The 13,047-nt window shown below is 33.2% G+C and overlaps 1 protein-coding gene across 4 annotated transcripts in view; it reads left to right on the top strand.

Moving 5' to 3' along the window:
• The window catches only part of CEP120 (centrosomal protein 120), a 34,670-nt gene extending 22,156 nt beyond the window's left edge, over positions 1 to 12,514 (top strand). For 3 of the 4 annotated variants that reach the window (XM_087715847.1, XM_087715846.1, XM_014070961.2), the window contains 4 exons: positions 1,029 to 1,151; positions 2,087 to 2,185; positions 11,151 to 11,296; positions 11,891 to 12,514. In XM_087715847.1, coding sequence (XP_087571973.1) covers positions 1,029 to 1,151; positions 2,087 to 2,185; positions 11,151 to 11,296; positions 11,891 to 12,128 — 606 coding nt within the window. In that variant the 3' untranslated portion in view covers positions 12,129 to 12,514. The remainder of the gene's footprint in view (positions 1 to 1,028; positions 1,152 to 2,086; positions 2,186 to 11,150; positions 11,297 to 11,890) is intronic. The other variant, XM_087715848.1, reaches the window with a different exon arrangement.
• Positions 12,515 to 13,047: the final 533 nt, after the last annotated feature.

The raw sequence follows: 13,047 nt of genomic DNA, 5'->3' as shown, positions 1-13,047 counted from the left end.
GTATCCACATGCATGTGTATATTGGGGGTAGCCTTGTAGGCATTATTTTTTTCCTAGTCCTATGTTGTTTTAATCTTCATTGCAGCCATTCATAATCAAAGCCATGCATTGTTTTCATATTCAGTAATTAAATTATTAATATAAAATGTAAGGATAAGACATACAATGTCAGCTGATGATAACAAAAAGATAAAGTCAAGTAAAAAGCAGTACATGTTCTCCTCTTCCTCCACTTGAAACAAGAACAGAAATCCTTCATATTTTCTAAGAAAAAACTTCCACACAAAGACAACATTAAAAATTGTTTTTAGTGGTCAAGCCAAACATCTGGCTATACTATCCATAATACAGACATTAACTCCCACATTCTCACCATAACATTTTTATCTTCAAATATTTGCTTCTTTTTTTACATACTAGGGAAGTTTTGAAATTCTCTGATTTGACTTCAGATATCTCCCCCCCCCCTCGCTCTGTTTTCTAAGTTGTATCATGTAGCTAGTGTCTTTTTGTGCATTTGGAGACAAAAGATATGTTTCATATGCAAGTAAGAAGCCTTACTACTACTGCAGAAACTAAACTATAATGCTGTAAGTTAATCAGAGCTGAGATTGATTAATTAAAGCCATTTTGTATTTAATTATCAGTGTTGTTTTGTGGCAGAAAGTCCAACAGCATGTATACACATCAGCCACAATATATCTAGATTCTGTTGAGTTTAACTTGCAGTTAAGTAACTTTCCTAAGCAAGGTATATGTACTGTTCCCAAGAATGGTTTTATTCTACCCAGTGATGAAGAAATAATGGAGCTAAATCCATGTTACCAGAGGACTGTGTTTGATGCACTATAATTTTCACTTTCTGTTTTTCCTCTAAATCTGTATTTCTGGAGGACTTCATAAGCTTTGGAGAATATAAGCACATATTATAAATGTAATATGTGTTGTGTTGGCCAAAAAAAATGTTTCTCTCAGATCTGTGTTATCCAAGTGTTAAATACATTCAGGTTATTTGTTTTTGAAAACAGCTATATGAGACAGAAAACAAGCATAAGGCTCTGGAGAAAGAATTTCAGCAATATAAGGAGCAACAGAGTAACCGACCGGAAATCCGACTGCAATCAGAAATAGGCATTCTAACTTTAGAGAAGGTACAGCTATCAACTTCTAATCCCACCTCCTTTTCAATTATATTCATTCCTAAAGCACATCATGCATTAATTGCATAGTAACTCACTTAAGAAAATCAGGAAATCAATTTTACGTTTGACGGCAGCCAAAATGTGGACAAAGCAAAGTAATATTTACTGTACAGAGAAACTGCCAGTGATAGTATCCTTCTGTAAGCTGTGACTTATTTATTAATTTATTGGTGTATTTTTCAAATTATTTTATTACTGATAACTACAAAATCATGATTCATTCTTTGTCAAAGCTTTGTTTTGATGACTTAGGACATTAGTTTTCTAACCTATTAACCTAATATTAGGGTCTATAAGCTACCAATAGTATAATTCAGTTTTTCATAGCTAAAGCAGAAGTATGTTTAAGAATGAACTATTTTAGAAGTCCAAATGTCAGTATTACTATAAGAAAGAAATCAAAGAGAGTACCACTTTCTGTTAATTTTGAATGCAGGTAGTCATTTATTACAGAAATGTAATCTTTCATACTGAGGATTTAACCTTACAGTCTGAACAAATGGAAAACAAACATTAACTGCAATTCACTGATAATACATACAAAGACATTTCATACTCAATTAAGCTAAAAAATGAATAGCTGGTGTGTATTTTACAAAAATAAATGTTATCTAACTCCTTTGAAATATTTAAAAACTGTTTATATGAACTGTCTTGGAATGCAAATCAATCTAGTTTTGCTTTGTTTGACAATAAAAATAAGGTTCTTGCTTAAACAAGAATATTATTTTATGTCACAATATTTATATCAAGTTGCATAACAGTTTAATGGTGCATATTGTACTAAGCAGCTTTTGGAATCCAAATTCTGCGTAACTGATTGTGTAAAGATTATTTCAGGTTTTTTTACTGTAGTGTATATTAATAAAATTATTTTTTACTAGGGGGATCTTGAAAGAAAGTTGGAATCGGCTACTAAAGCAAAACTACATTACAAGCAACAATGGGCACGAGCTTTGAAGGAACTAGCAAGACTAAAACAGGTGTGTAATAAAAATAAAGTAAATAAATACACAAGGAATTTATCCATAAGGGAGGTAGGGATTGCTGGATAAATCTAATAATTGATCTAGTCAAGCATCCATGATTATTCTTTTCATCAGCTTTTAATTTTCATTCGCTATGGAATGAAAAGTTTTATTAGATTGTACTTCACTCTACTTTTCTGAAATTGCATGTTTGATTATACTCCTTTACGTCAAATGTGCAATGTATCCATTTCCTTCTAATTTCTATTGTAGACAAATTATAAGTAAAAAGTGGTGCCTAAATTAAAGATGGCTTGCCTTCTTTGAATTTGTGACAAGAAATTTATCCTTTCAGAGGATAAATTTCAGATATGTTTCAGAATCCTGAAGCACTGGGGAACTACCAGAGGACTGAAAAAGAGCTGATGTGGTTCCCATCTTCAAAAAAGGGAAACAAAATAGACCGAGGAAACTACAGACCTATCAGCCTGACCTCAATACCAGGGAAGATTCTGGAAAATATAATCAAGCAACAAATTAGCGAACACCTAGAAGTAAACAAAGTAATAGCCAAAAGTCAACATGGGTTTGTCAAAAACAGATCATGCCAGACTAATCTTATTGCATTCTTTGACAAAGTGACAAAATTAGTGGACCAGAGGAATGCCATCAATATAATTTACTTGGACTTCAGTAAAGCATTTAACAAAGTAGACCATAACCTACTATTAGATAAAGTAGAAAAATGTGGGTTAGACAGCATCACCACTAGATGGATTTGTAACTGCATCTACATGGAGGGAAGTATGCAGTGGAGTACCCCAAGGCTCTGTTTTAGGCCCAGTACTCTTCAAAATCTTCATCAATAATTTGGATTAGGAGATAAATGGGGAACTCATCAAATTTGCAGATGACACCAAGCTGGCAGGAATAGCCAACACTCCAGAAGATAGGTTTAAAATACAGAAGGATCTTGACAAATTTGAACATTGGGCACTATCTAACAAAATGAAATTCAATGGTGAAAAAAGTAATATTCTACATTTAGGCAAAAAACCCAAAATGCACAGGTACAGTATATGTGGTACCTTGCTTGGTAGTAGTAACTGTGAAGAGGATCTTGGAATCCTGGTGGACAACTATTTAAATGTGAGCCAGCAGTGTGCAGCAGCTGCCAAAATGTTAACACAGTTCTAGGCTGCATAAACAGAGGGATAGAATCAAGATCAACGTGAAGTGTTAATACCACTTTATAATGTCTTGGTAAGGCCACACTTGGAATACTGCATTCAGTTTTGGTCTCCACGATGTAAAAAAAAATGTGGAGACTAGAAAGAGTGCAGAGAAGAGCAACAAGAATGATTAGGTGATTGGAGGCTAAAACATATGAAGAACAGTTGCAGAAAAGAAGGACTAGGGGAGACATGATAGCAGGGTTCTGATATCTCAGGAGCTGTCACAAAGAAGAAGAAGTCAAACTATTATCCAAAGCACCTGAGGTTAGAACAAGAAGCAACAGGTGGAAACTAATCAAGGAGAGAAGCAACTTGGAACTGAGGAAAAATTAGAACAATTAGTTGGACAGTTAGAACAATTAATCAGTGAAACAACTTGCCTCCAGAAGTTGTGAATGAAGTGAAGAAGATGTTGGATAACAATTTGTCTGAAGTGGTATAGGGTTTCCTGCCTTGGCAGGAGGTTGGGCTAGAAGACCTCCAAGGTCCCTTCCAACTCTGCTATTCTAAATTTTCTAAATTTTTCTAAATTTTCTAAATTCTAAATTTTTCTAAATTTTCTAATTTTTTTAATCCAAGAATAGATATGGTTGTGCCTTTCAAAACATAAAACTCTAAACTTTAAAGAAAAAATATAGACAGTAGTCTTGATAACATAACAATAGCAAGAACATGCTTTCCTTTATATTGGTGGAACCAAAGCTACAATCCACAAAATTACTTTATTGAATAACCTATTGGAAGTACTAGCAAAATAATGTTTAAAGTGTTGCAATAGATTTCATGGTTGGAGAGAAGAGCAGTGCCTACTGATATCCTCTGTGCCAAAACTCAATATAGAATGATGCATTTTTATGATGCAAATTGTAATCTGGAATATTATGTTATTATCCTGACTTAAAATGGTAATTTGATAATGTAATTCTGATGTGCAAGTGGATTTGTTACCTGCAATTTCATTTATTGCATTTATTACAGACTTAAACAAAGCAGACTTTGTTATCTGTGGTAAATGTATTTACCATTTTGGATGTCATTTTATAGCAAAATAGTGAACTGAATTTTGCATATACAGTAGTATTTCAGTATTAATTATTAATTGATTCCGGGAGGCATACTGAGTACCAAAAACAATGAATATCAAACAAATTAGGAACCGAGCCATGGAAGCAGTGAGTGAATGAAGCAAAGCTTCATCTGCCCATGTCCAGAATGCAGGTTGTGTGCAAAATCATGCCCCTTCCCTTCCCCAGCCGTGGAAGACAATTTTTCTTCCATAACTAAACCTTCGTGACAGAAAATCTGGGGGCCACTGCCTAGCACAATTATAGTTAACCTATTTGATGTAATTTTAACATACAAGGGAAAGTACAAATTATATAAATATTTGTACGCTTAACCAATTAAAATAAGATTTTTAAAATTTCTGAGCATACCTTTTTCTTTTCTTTTGAGTTTATGCTAAAGTTAAGCTTAAAGATTCTTCTATTATTGAAATTCAAATTTTGTGGATCTTAAGGAATATTAAGCCTGCTTAAAGTTTTATTATTTGTGTCTGTGTGTTTGTGTTTAATTTTGGTTAATATCATTAATTTCACATTGATTCCCATGAATAGCCAGCAATTTTTGCCAAAAATGTGTCACTCCAGAACTCTCTGGAGATCTGCACAAAACATTTGTATAGTGAGAATTAGACACAGAAAACAGTATCTTGGATTGTTAATAAATATTAATGATAAAACCTAACTGACAAAATTTTGGAAAGGGGATGAAATGCTTTGTGGCTACTGCCAAAGAACTGTTTAGAAAGATTTCTAATAATAAATGAAAGGCATAATAAAGATATGAGTTACAGGATATCATGTAAAATATGCAAGTATTTTGCATAATACCCTTCTATATAATTACTAGCTTCTACTCCCAATTTTCTATGCTGAGGGCAATAACAGTCCTTTCTACTGGAATTATTAAAATATAAAAATTAAAATTTACATATTTCTACTGCAGAAATATGTAACATAATGCTAGTGTTAATTAAGTATAATTACAGCAATTAGTTTTAAAAGTTGGTGTCAATTAAATAACTATAGTCATCTGCAATACTGAGACAAGATTTTAAACCTTGATTTACTGAATAAGCCAAAAACAAACAACATTATGTAGGAGTCAGAGATAACTGATGTACAGGTAAGTCTGCATTTTCTGGCTGGAAAACTCATAGATCGCTGCTATAGGAGGAGAGCCATGTAAATTTATAGCATCTTTTCCAACTAACGAATGTTACTAAAATGCATAAGCTTTTGAGAGTTACAGCTTATTGAAATGGATCTGATGAAATTACCTGAAACTCATGAAAGTTTATGTCTTTTAATTTTAAAAAAGTTTAAAATGGAGCCACTAGGCTCCTGATAGATTGCTACAGAATTGCAGCTATTGTATCCTTAGGGATGAGAATGACATCACAGAATGCATACAGAATACTTCCAATATTTGTTTTCTCAAATTGAAGCCTTCTAGATGCATTGTGGTGGCAACTCTTAGAATTCTCAACCAATATTAGGCAACAGAAGTTGGAAAAGCCTAGATGTTTCATAAAATTGCTCTCACAAATTGGCATGGCTTACATGATTTGAGAATGGGGATTGGAATTTGTATAGGCTCATGCAGAGTTTTCAAGGATATGGAATATGGTGGGTCTTGGGGTTCTGATCTAAGGCTTGCCATTTCCTGGTGTATCCTGGCTTGATCCTTGCAATTGTAACAGCGTATTAATAAAATACAGTGGATAACTGACATGGTTCTTATTTAACAACTACAATCTGTCCTGGACCAACTTTGGGGGGAATTATAAGATAATAAATCAACAGTAGTTGGCCAGCAGAGTAAGGCTGGAGAATACAAAAAGATATTGCAGAAAAGTTGGTATTTAAGACAAATGTGCCAGATACATTCTGGAGAAAATGGCAAACCTTCCCTTTCAAAATTCATATGTTCACACCGCTTAACATTGAGGCAAGGTGATTAGATTTGCATTTTGAATCTGTACTCTTTACAGCAGTTGCAGAAATTACTATTTTTCATCATGTTCCTGTTTATATAATGCAAGTGAACTCCTGACTAAAAAGGGGGACTTCCACTTGGAACATAAAAAGAAATCCTCAGATAATCAAAGCGTGTATGTCAATATGTAAAATTAAATTTATTGCAGAATTTACATAATCAAAATATAATGGATTCTTATATGCATATTAATATTCCAGTTTGAGTTGTTGTCAAGAACGTTACTTTTGTTAATATAAGAAACCTTAAAATTAGAAAACTTACAGCATATGGCTTTTGAAGTTATAGCTAGAAAGAATGTTGCAATCCAACTTGGTGATTACAGAAGGATCTGTCTGGATTTTGAATGTTTCTGTAAAAACTCCAAAGTATGTACATTTGAGATAAGTGGTTATTAAAGAGTTTAAGTCTTACCATTTTTGTACTATATGGGGGATTTGTCTGCAGCACAAGCAGCACATTTGTTTTAAACAAACACAGACTTTATTGGCTGACACTGTCTCTATCTTGTCCAGCCTCCTGCTTATCCTCTCAAAGTAATTAATGTGATTAATTTACAAGTAATTTAGCCAAGAAGAGGATGTAAATCTTTCCTTAAAAAAACAGTTAGAAGTCCAACTCTTAGTTAAAAACTGTGTCTTGAAACCATCCAGACCCTCCTACTAACTTGTCAGCTTTAGGTTATTTTCAGAAAACTTGAGTTGAGTTGCTGCGACTTATTTGTACAGGTTTTTTTCCCACAGATTTTTTTTGGGGTATGTGCAAAAGGGAGACAGAATAGTCACTGCTATTTAGCCATTGTTTAGTCTAGTGTATGTATGTTTACATCTTCCCTCTGGATTTATAAGCTGCTATGAAAAAATAAAGATCCTTCTCAATTTGTAGAATTTCTTAACTATGGCACCTGGTAGCATGCAAGGATGTTTCTAGAACTGTTTTTTAACATTAGTAATTTTATTATATGTTTAATTTGTTGTTGTTGACATAGAGTCTAGAAGTCCAAATGAGACAGTTCAGACAATATCTTACTTTGTAATTTTGTAAATTTACTGCTAGTTAAATAGAGAAAACATTAGAAATATAACAGAAGTATAACTAAAAATATTATTCTGCTTCTTTCTACAGAAATAAAGAACCAGTGTCTAGTTAGTGTACTGCATACTTGCCTTCAGATTTTATTTCATTCTAATACAGTAGGCTAGAATATATAGGAATAATGGAGAGAGAGAGAGAGAGGGGGAGAGGGAGAGACTGTGTTGTTTAGATTTTCAAATGAAAACTCATCTGATTACAAAGCTTCCTTTTTCTGTTCAATCCTTTTGCAACTGACATGTGCCATTATTGAGAGTTTCTTCTGTAATATTTTCTATCAGGTGATACAAGTTGCTGGAATGAGAAGTGTTTAAATATGTGTAACAATGTGCTTCTGCAACCAAAGAATTTATCTGGTGTTTCTGGTGTTACTACATGTTGATAATGACACTCAACAGTCTTGAATCAACAATTATTTCCATTCTTCAAGTTCCATTCTTCTTCATGTAATGAAAATGGAAATAATTTCTTAGTCTTTTAAGAATTGCAGAAGAATCATGGATTACAGCTCTGCAGGGCAATAAAGATACCTCTGGAAAGCTGCTAGATCAGATTTGATAGCTTTTAATATTTGCAGACAGCTCTAAAACATTGAAACAGCAAGTTTTAGGAAATTAGCATAGTCAGTAACTATTTTCTATCAATATGTGATAAATAAATACATTTAAAAAAATATACATATTCATTAATTTTTATCCTGCCTTTATTATTTTTATAATAATTCAAGGCAATAAGTACGCAATACTTCTTCCTGTTATTTTCTTCACAACAATTATGTGAGATGGGTTGTCTGAGAGAGACAGATTAACTCAAAGTCACTCAGCTGGTTTTCCTGCCTAAGGTGAGACTAGAACTCAGTCTCCTGATTTTGAGCTTGCTGCCTTAACCACTAAAGCAAACTGGCTCTCCTGAGATCACTGAAATGGCTTTCCAGAAGTCATTAGTTTGAACACTAATGTATGTATAATAAATACACTGCACATATAAGAGTGTACTCAAAATTTACAATATTCCAATTGGCCCCATCCTAGCATAGGGACAGTGGCAACTTGACACAAGAGTCTTCTTTTTTTCCGTAAGTTCTCAAAAATAGATGAGGTGGTAATCCATATCTGACATTCCCTCTACATAAAATTGGCCCAAAGAACAACTTTAAAAAAAAATCAAATATGAAATACTTTAATATTTATACTTCCATTTGCAAACAATGGGAAGAGATTAAAAAAAAATCATCCAGTTGCCTGGACCAAGAAACTGAACCCAGCAAAGAAACAGGCATGACTTCACTTCAAGAAAACCTTTTGAACAACTTAGCAGAAAAATACACTTAATTGGCTGTTAGTTTGAGGTTTATTCCTAATGCACAGTGGACATTCTTTATATTTGGAAGCCTCCTTGCCAGATTAACAGCCAAAGCAACATTACTTTATACTGTGCAGTTTGAAAGTTGAATATCATAAGGGCACATGTTTGTATTTGACAATATAAACAAAATCTTAGCATACATAACATGACAACAATATTATGTAATAACCTATGAAGGCTTAATTTCCCCATACAAGAACTTTAAAAGCAGCAATAAAATATATACACCCAGAAATGCTATAGTAACTGCTCAATGTTTCCTAATGAACTTTTGCTTAACTCACATTCCCTTGAGCAGTCTGCCTCAACTAATATTGGATGGTGTACATTCTAAATCTATATGATTTAATTTTTTAAACAGCTAGTTGCAAGATATCAAAACAATTGAAATGGCGATAAGCTAGCCTGCTTTTGTCTCAAGAGAGAAGACAGGGACATGATGTTTTGTCCAAGTTTGAAATAAAATAGGCTTTCTATACTTTGTACATATGCTTTGCACATCCTTGCCATAAATATGTGGAACAAATAAACCATATGTGCTTTTGCAGTTAGATTGTTAAGACCTTCATTATTGTATAACCTTATTGTGAAAATGTATACGTTACTGTTTACAGCAAATTTGAAGTGCAGTTCAAGTGACTTTGAATTGTTGTCCATATAATTATGACACATGGCTAGCGTGGCTGCAAGCCTCTAAGAATACCTGGAAGGGAAACAAAAGTTGTACGGTATGCAAAGGCAGCCTGGAATCAGAAAGTTTGGTTAGTGCAGTTTTCAGTGATTTAAATAGTCATTAAAACAAACTTCGGGTGTTTGTTTTCTGTAGTACATTGTGTGAAACAAAGGTATCCGGAAAAAATTCTCTGCTGTAATGGCTCTCATTTCAGTACCAAACATGGATAAAAAATCTTTTCAACCAAAAATCTTTCTTACAGACAGTTCATTCTTTTTATAAACCTCTATGCTAATCATCATAAATCATCTACTTCAGACACAGTCTGGGAAGTTTAGAATGATTTGGATCCTACAGTCCTATCAGACATGTAGAATTCTAAAGTTGAAAGCTGGCTAATTACTTTTGCTGTTTTAACAAGAATATAGCATGTGCCTAATATCATGTATCACATGCTTACTAAGAAAATTATTTTAGTCCTTATAAGGGCTTACAGGGCAGACAATTTGTATTTGGCTTATTCAAGCTTTGAGCAGACATAATATCTCAGATTCAAAAAAACAAAATTTTTGTTTGGATTATTGAAAGAAAGAAGACCAGCAACACATGTTTTTAATCCAAAACCAGATACTTTTGCAGTGGCTTCAGCAATGCAAAACTATTCAGCACTAAATCCTATTGAGTTCAATGGAATTTGTTCCTATTAATGTATCCATAAATTTGCAGCCAAAGTGTGTGTGTTGTGTACCAGGCAACACATGACCTGTTGTATCATTTCAGAGACATTTCCTTACCAGATTCCCCAGTGCCTTCAACAGTGAGAGGCTTTCTAATGTACTTGAAAAGTTCTTAAATATTCAGAGAGATATCTACCTTGAAAGTTGAACACTTACACCTTCAAACATCGGAATTGGCCATTGAAATGTTTTATGACACTTTACCTTATGTCATAAAATGCTTTATAATAATTTTATATCATGATTTTTTAAAAATAAAAAATGCCATATGTGAGTTCCACAGGAGTCATGGGATTTTGGACACACTGTGTAAGATAGCTCATTTCAAGGTATCTTGGTAGAATATTTTGCCGTATGATGCATGAGTTAAAAGTTTGCAGACATGAGAATTTTAGTAGAGTATCAACAATTTAATCAAACTTTTATTCCAATACAATTAGTCCTCATGTTGTGACTGCAATTGGAAAGAGTATTTTGGTCATTGAATAATACTTGTCATTAAGTGAAACTACAACTACTAGTGGGTAGCCCTAGAAATTAATTAAATTGTCAGTTCTCTACCTTTTAATAAATAATTAAAAGGAAGAAATGTACAATTACATGGATTTTAAGTCTCTTTCTATGGTATCCCTATTTCTGTATGTAACTCATGTAAATGGTTTCAACTCTTTACATACAAATGTAGATCGTAGCTTTTATTATGCTTGCAAAGAATTTCCTATCTCACTTGCAAGCACAAGTTCCTGATTAAATAATATAAGCTGTCAAATACGGTAGAAGTATTTCTGTAAAATTAAATGTAGTTGGCTTTTCCTTAGCGTGAGCAAGAGAATGCTATGGCCCGTCTTAAAAAGCAGCAGCAAGAACTTGAACACATGAGACTTCGGTACCTTGCAGCAGAAGAGAAAGAATTAGGGAAGACACAACGGCAAGAGCTAGAGGATATCAGAAATGAACTGAACAGGTATTGTACCATTTGCTGGATTTTTACTTCTGCTGCTGAATAGGTGAAGGTTCAGCTAAGTCAAATTTAATTGGCTGTCAGTCCTGTAAAAGAACACAGCTTTTTGTCCCTTAGGTAATATTTGCCCATTTATAAAATGTAGCAACCTTGTTTTATAGGAAATCTATGCCAAAGGCCACCAGACCTAGTTTTTTATCTTGACTGTAGCAAATAATACAGCAAGATTTTTTTTTACCTCTGTTCTAAGCAAACCTTTTTGCTAGATAAAAAGACATATTAATAGTTCTCACATGTCTCGTGAGCATAACACTTGCTATTTTAAATGGCTAAGTACTTCCAGTACTTTTAAACTATATATTTTTGAATGTTTTCAAACTCTTTAATTCTTAATCAAGATCACTCAAATTTGTACACTTGAGAAAAGCACTTGTGTCTTCCAGCAGAGGAATTATGCAATAAAATTTGCATTGAGACTCTTCTAATTAGATAATAGTGTCTGTTTCTTTTCACTTCAACTAATTTCAATAGAAAGCTGGCTTTGAAAAGCAAAAGAGCAGGATGTAGCGTATAACTCAGTGTAATTTTTCCTGTTAGATTGAAACAAGAAGAAGACAAGAAAAAATCACAAGATGGCCAAGAGTTGTTGGGAGTCCAATTGCAAAATGCTCACTCTGGGAAAGGAGACGAAGCTTTGGATGACTACCTTGCACGTCTAATAGAGGAGAGGGATACCTTGTTGAGAACAGGTGTTTATAATCATGAAGATCACATCGTAAGTGAGCTTGATCGTCAAATCAGTGAAGTGCTTATAAAAAGAAATAGAAGCAAGTAGCAGGACTCAGAGAATTGGTCATATATATATATGTGTGTGTGTGTGTGCTTTTTTTACTTCCAAAATTCAAGTTTCAGCAAATGGTAGATTGAATCAGATTTTGAAGGATTTGTGTATATACTCTTCTGTCTTCCAAGACTTACTGCTGTATTAAAACATCACTACACTACTTTTGAGAAATGAGAAGAAGCATTGACTACTTCAATTATTTTATTATTTTTAACCTATTTATTTATGTCAATTGGTCAGTATTGCAAAAGCTTTTATTTACACAGTGGAAGTATTTCTTGTCAGAATTTTTTGCTTGCTTATTTTATTACATGTCTGATTTTTTAATACATTTATACTTAATATTTATAATAAAATGCCATTTTAATAAAACTGCATTTAGGAAAATTTCCTACAGTAATTTGTAGTAACTTTTAAGCAAAATTGAGATTACATCGCACCTTGACATTTAATACTTTTCTTCATACCACAGATTTTGCTTTAAACAAACTACTATACTTATTCAGATGATTGGTTGTTTAACAATAGGTTGTATGAATAAGCCCTTATTTAGGTTGAAAAGCACAATTCTTACTGACAAGTAGCTGGATCCTAACCAAGTTATGTTGATCTCAGTTTTCTGTATTAATCACAATTCAGTTAAGATCCATCAAGCAATGGCACCTGATTTATCTGGTCCATATTTGTACTAAAGTAAATGGTGGAAGAGTATTTGGAAAATTTGGTAGCGGATGGCCAAGTTTGTAAGTGCATTTCTCTGATCTGTAAAAGGAGATGGATTACTTAATATCACATCATTTATAAACACTGCATATCAAATAGTTGTCAGAATAGATTAATGTTTTCCTTACACCAATATTATTTTCATCCATATATTAAAATTTATATATGGAATTGTGGGGTTATCTGT

Source organism: Thamnophis sirtalis, unplaced genomic scaffold (assembly GCF_051295495.1).
Source record: "Thamnophis sirtalis isolate CommonGarterSnake01/CBP01778 unplaced genomic scaffold, rThaSir2_p1.2 scaffold_5, whole genome shotgun sequence".
Classification (NCBI taxonomy): domain Eukaryota; kingdom Metazoa; phylum Chordata; class Lepidosauria; order Squamata; family Natricidae; genus Thamnophis; species Thamnophis sirtalis.
The sequence above is the reverse complement of the archived record's forward strand: the minus strand, read 5'-3'. Positions and strand labels throughout refer to the sequence as shown.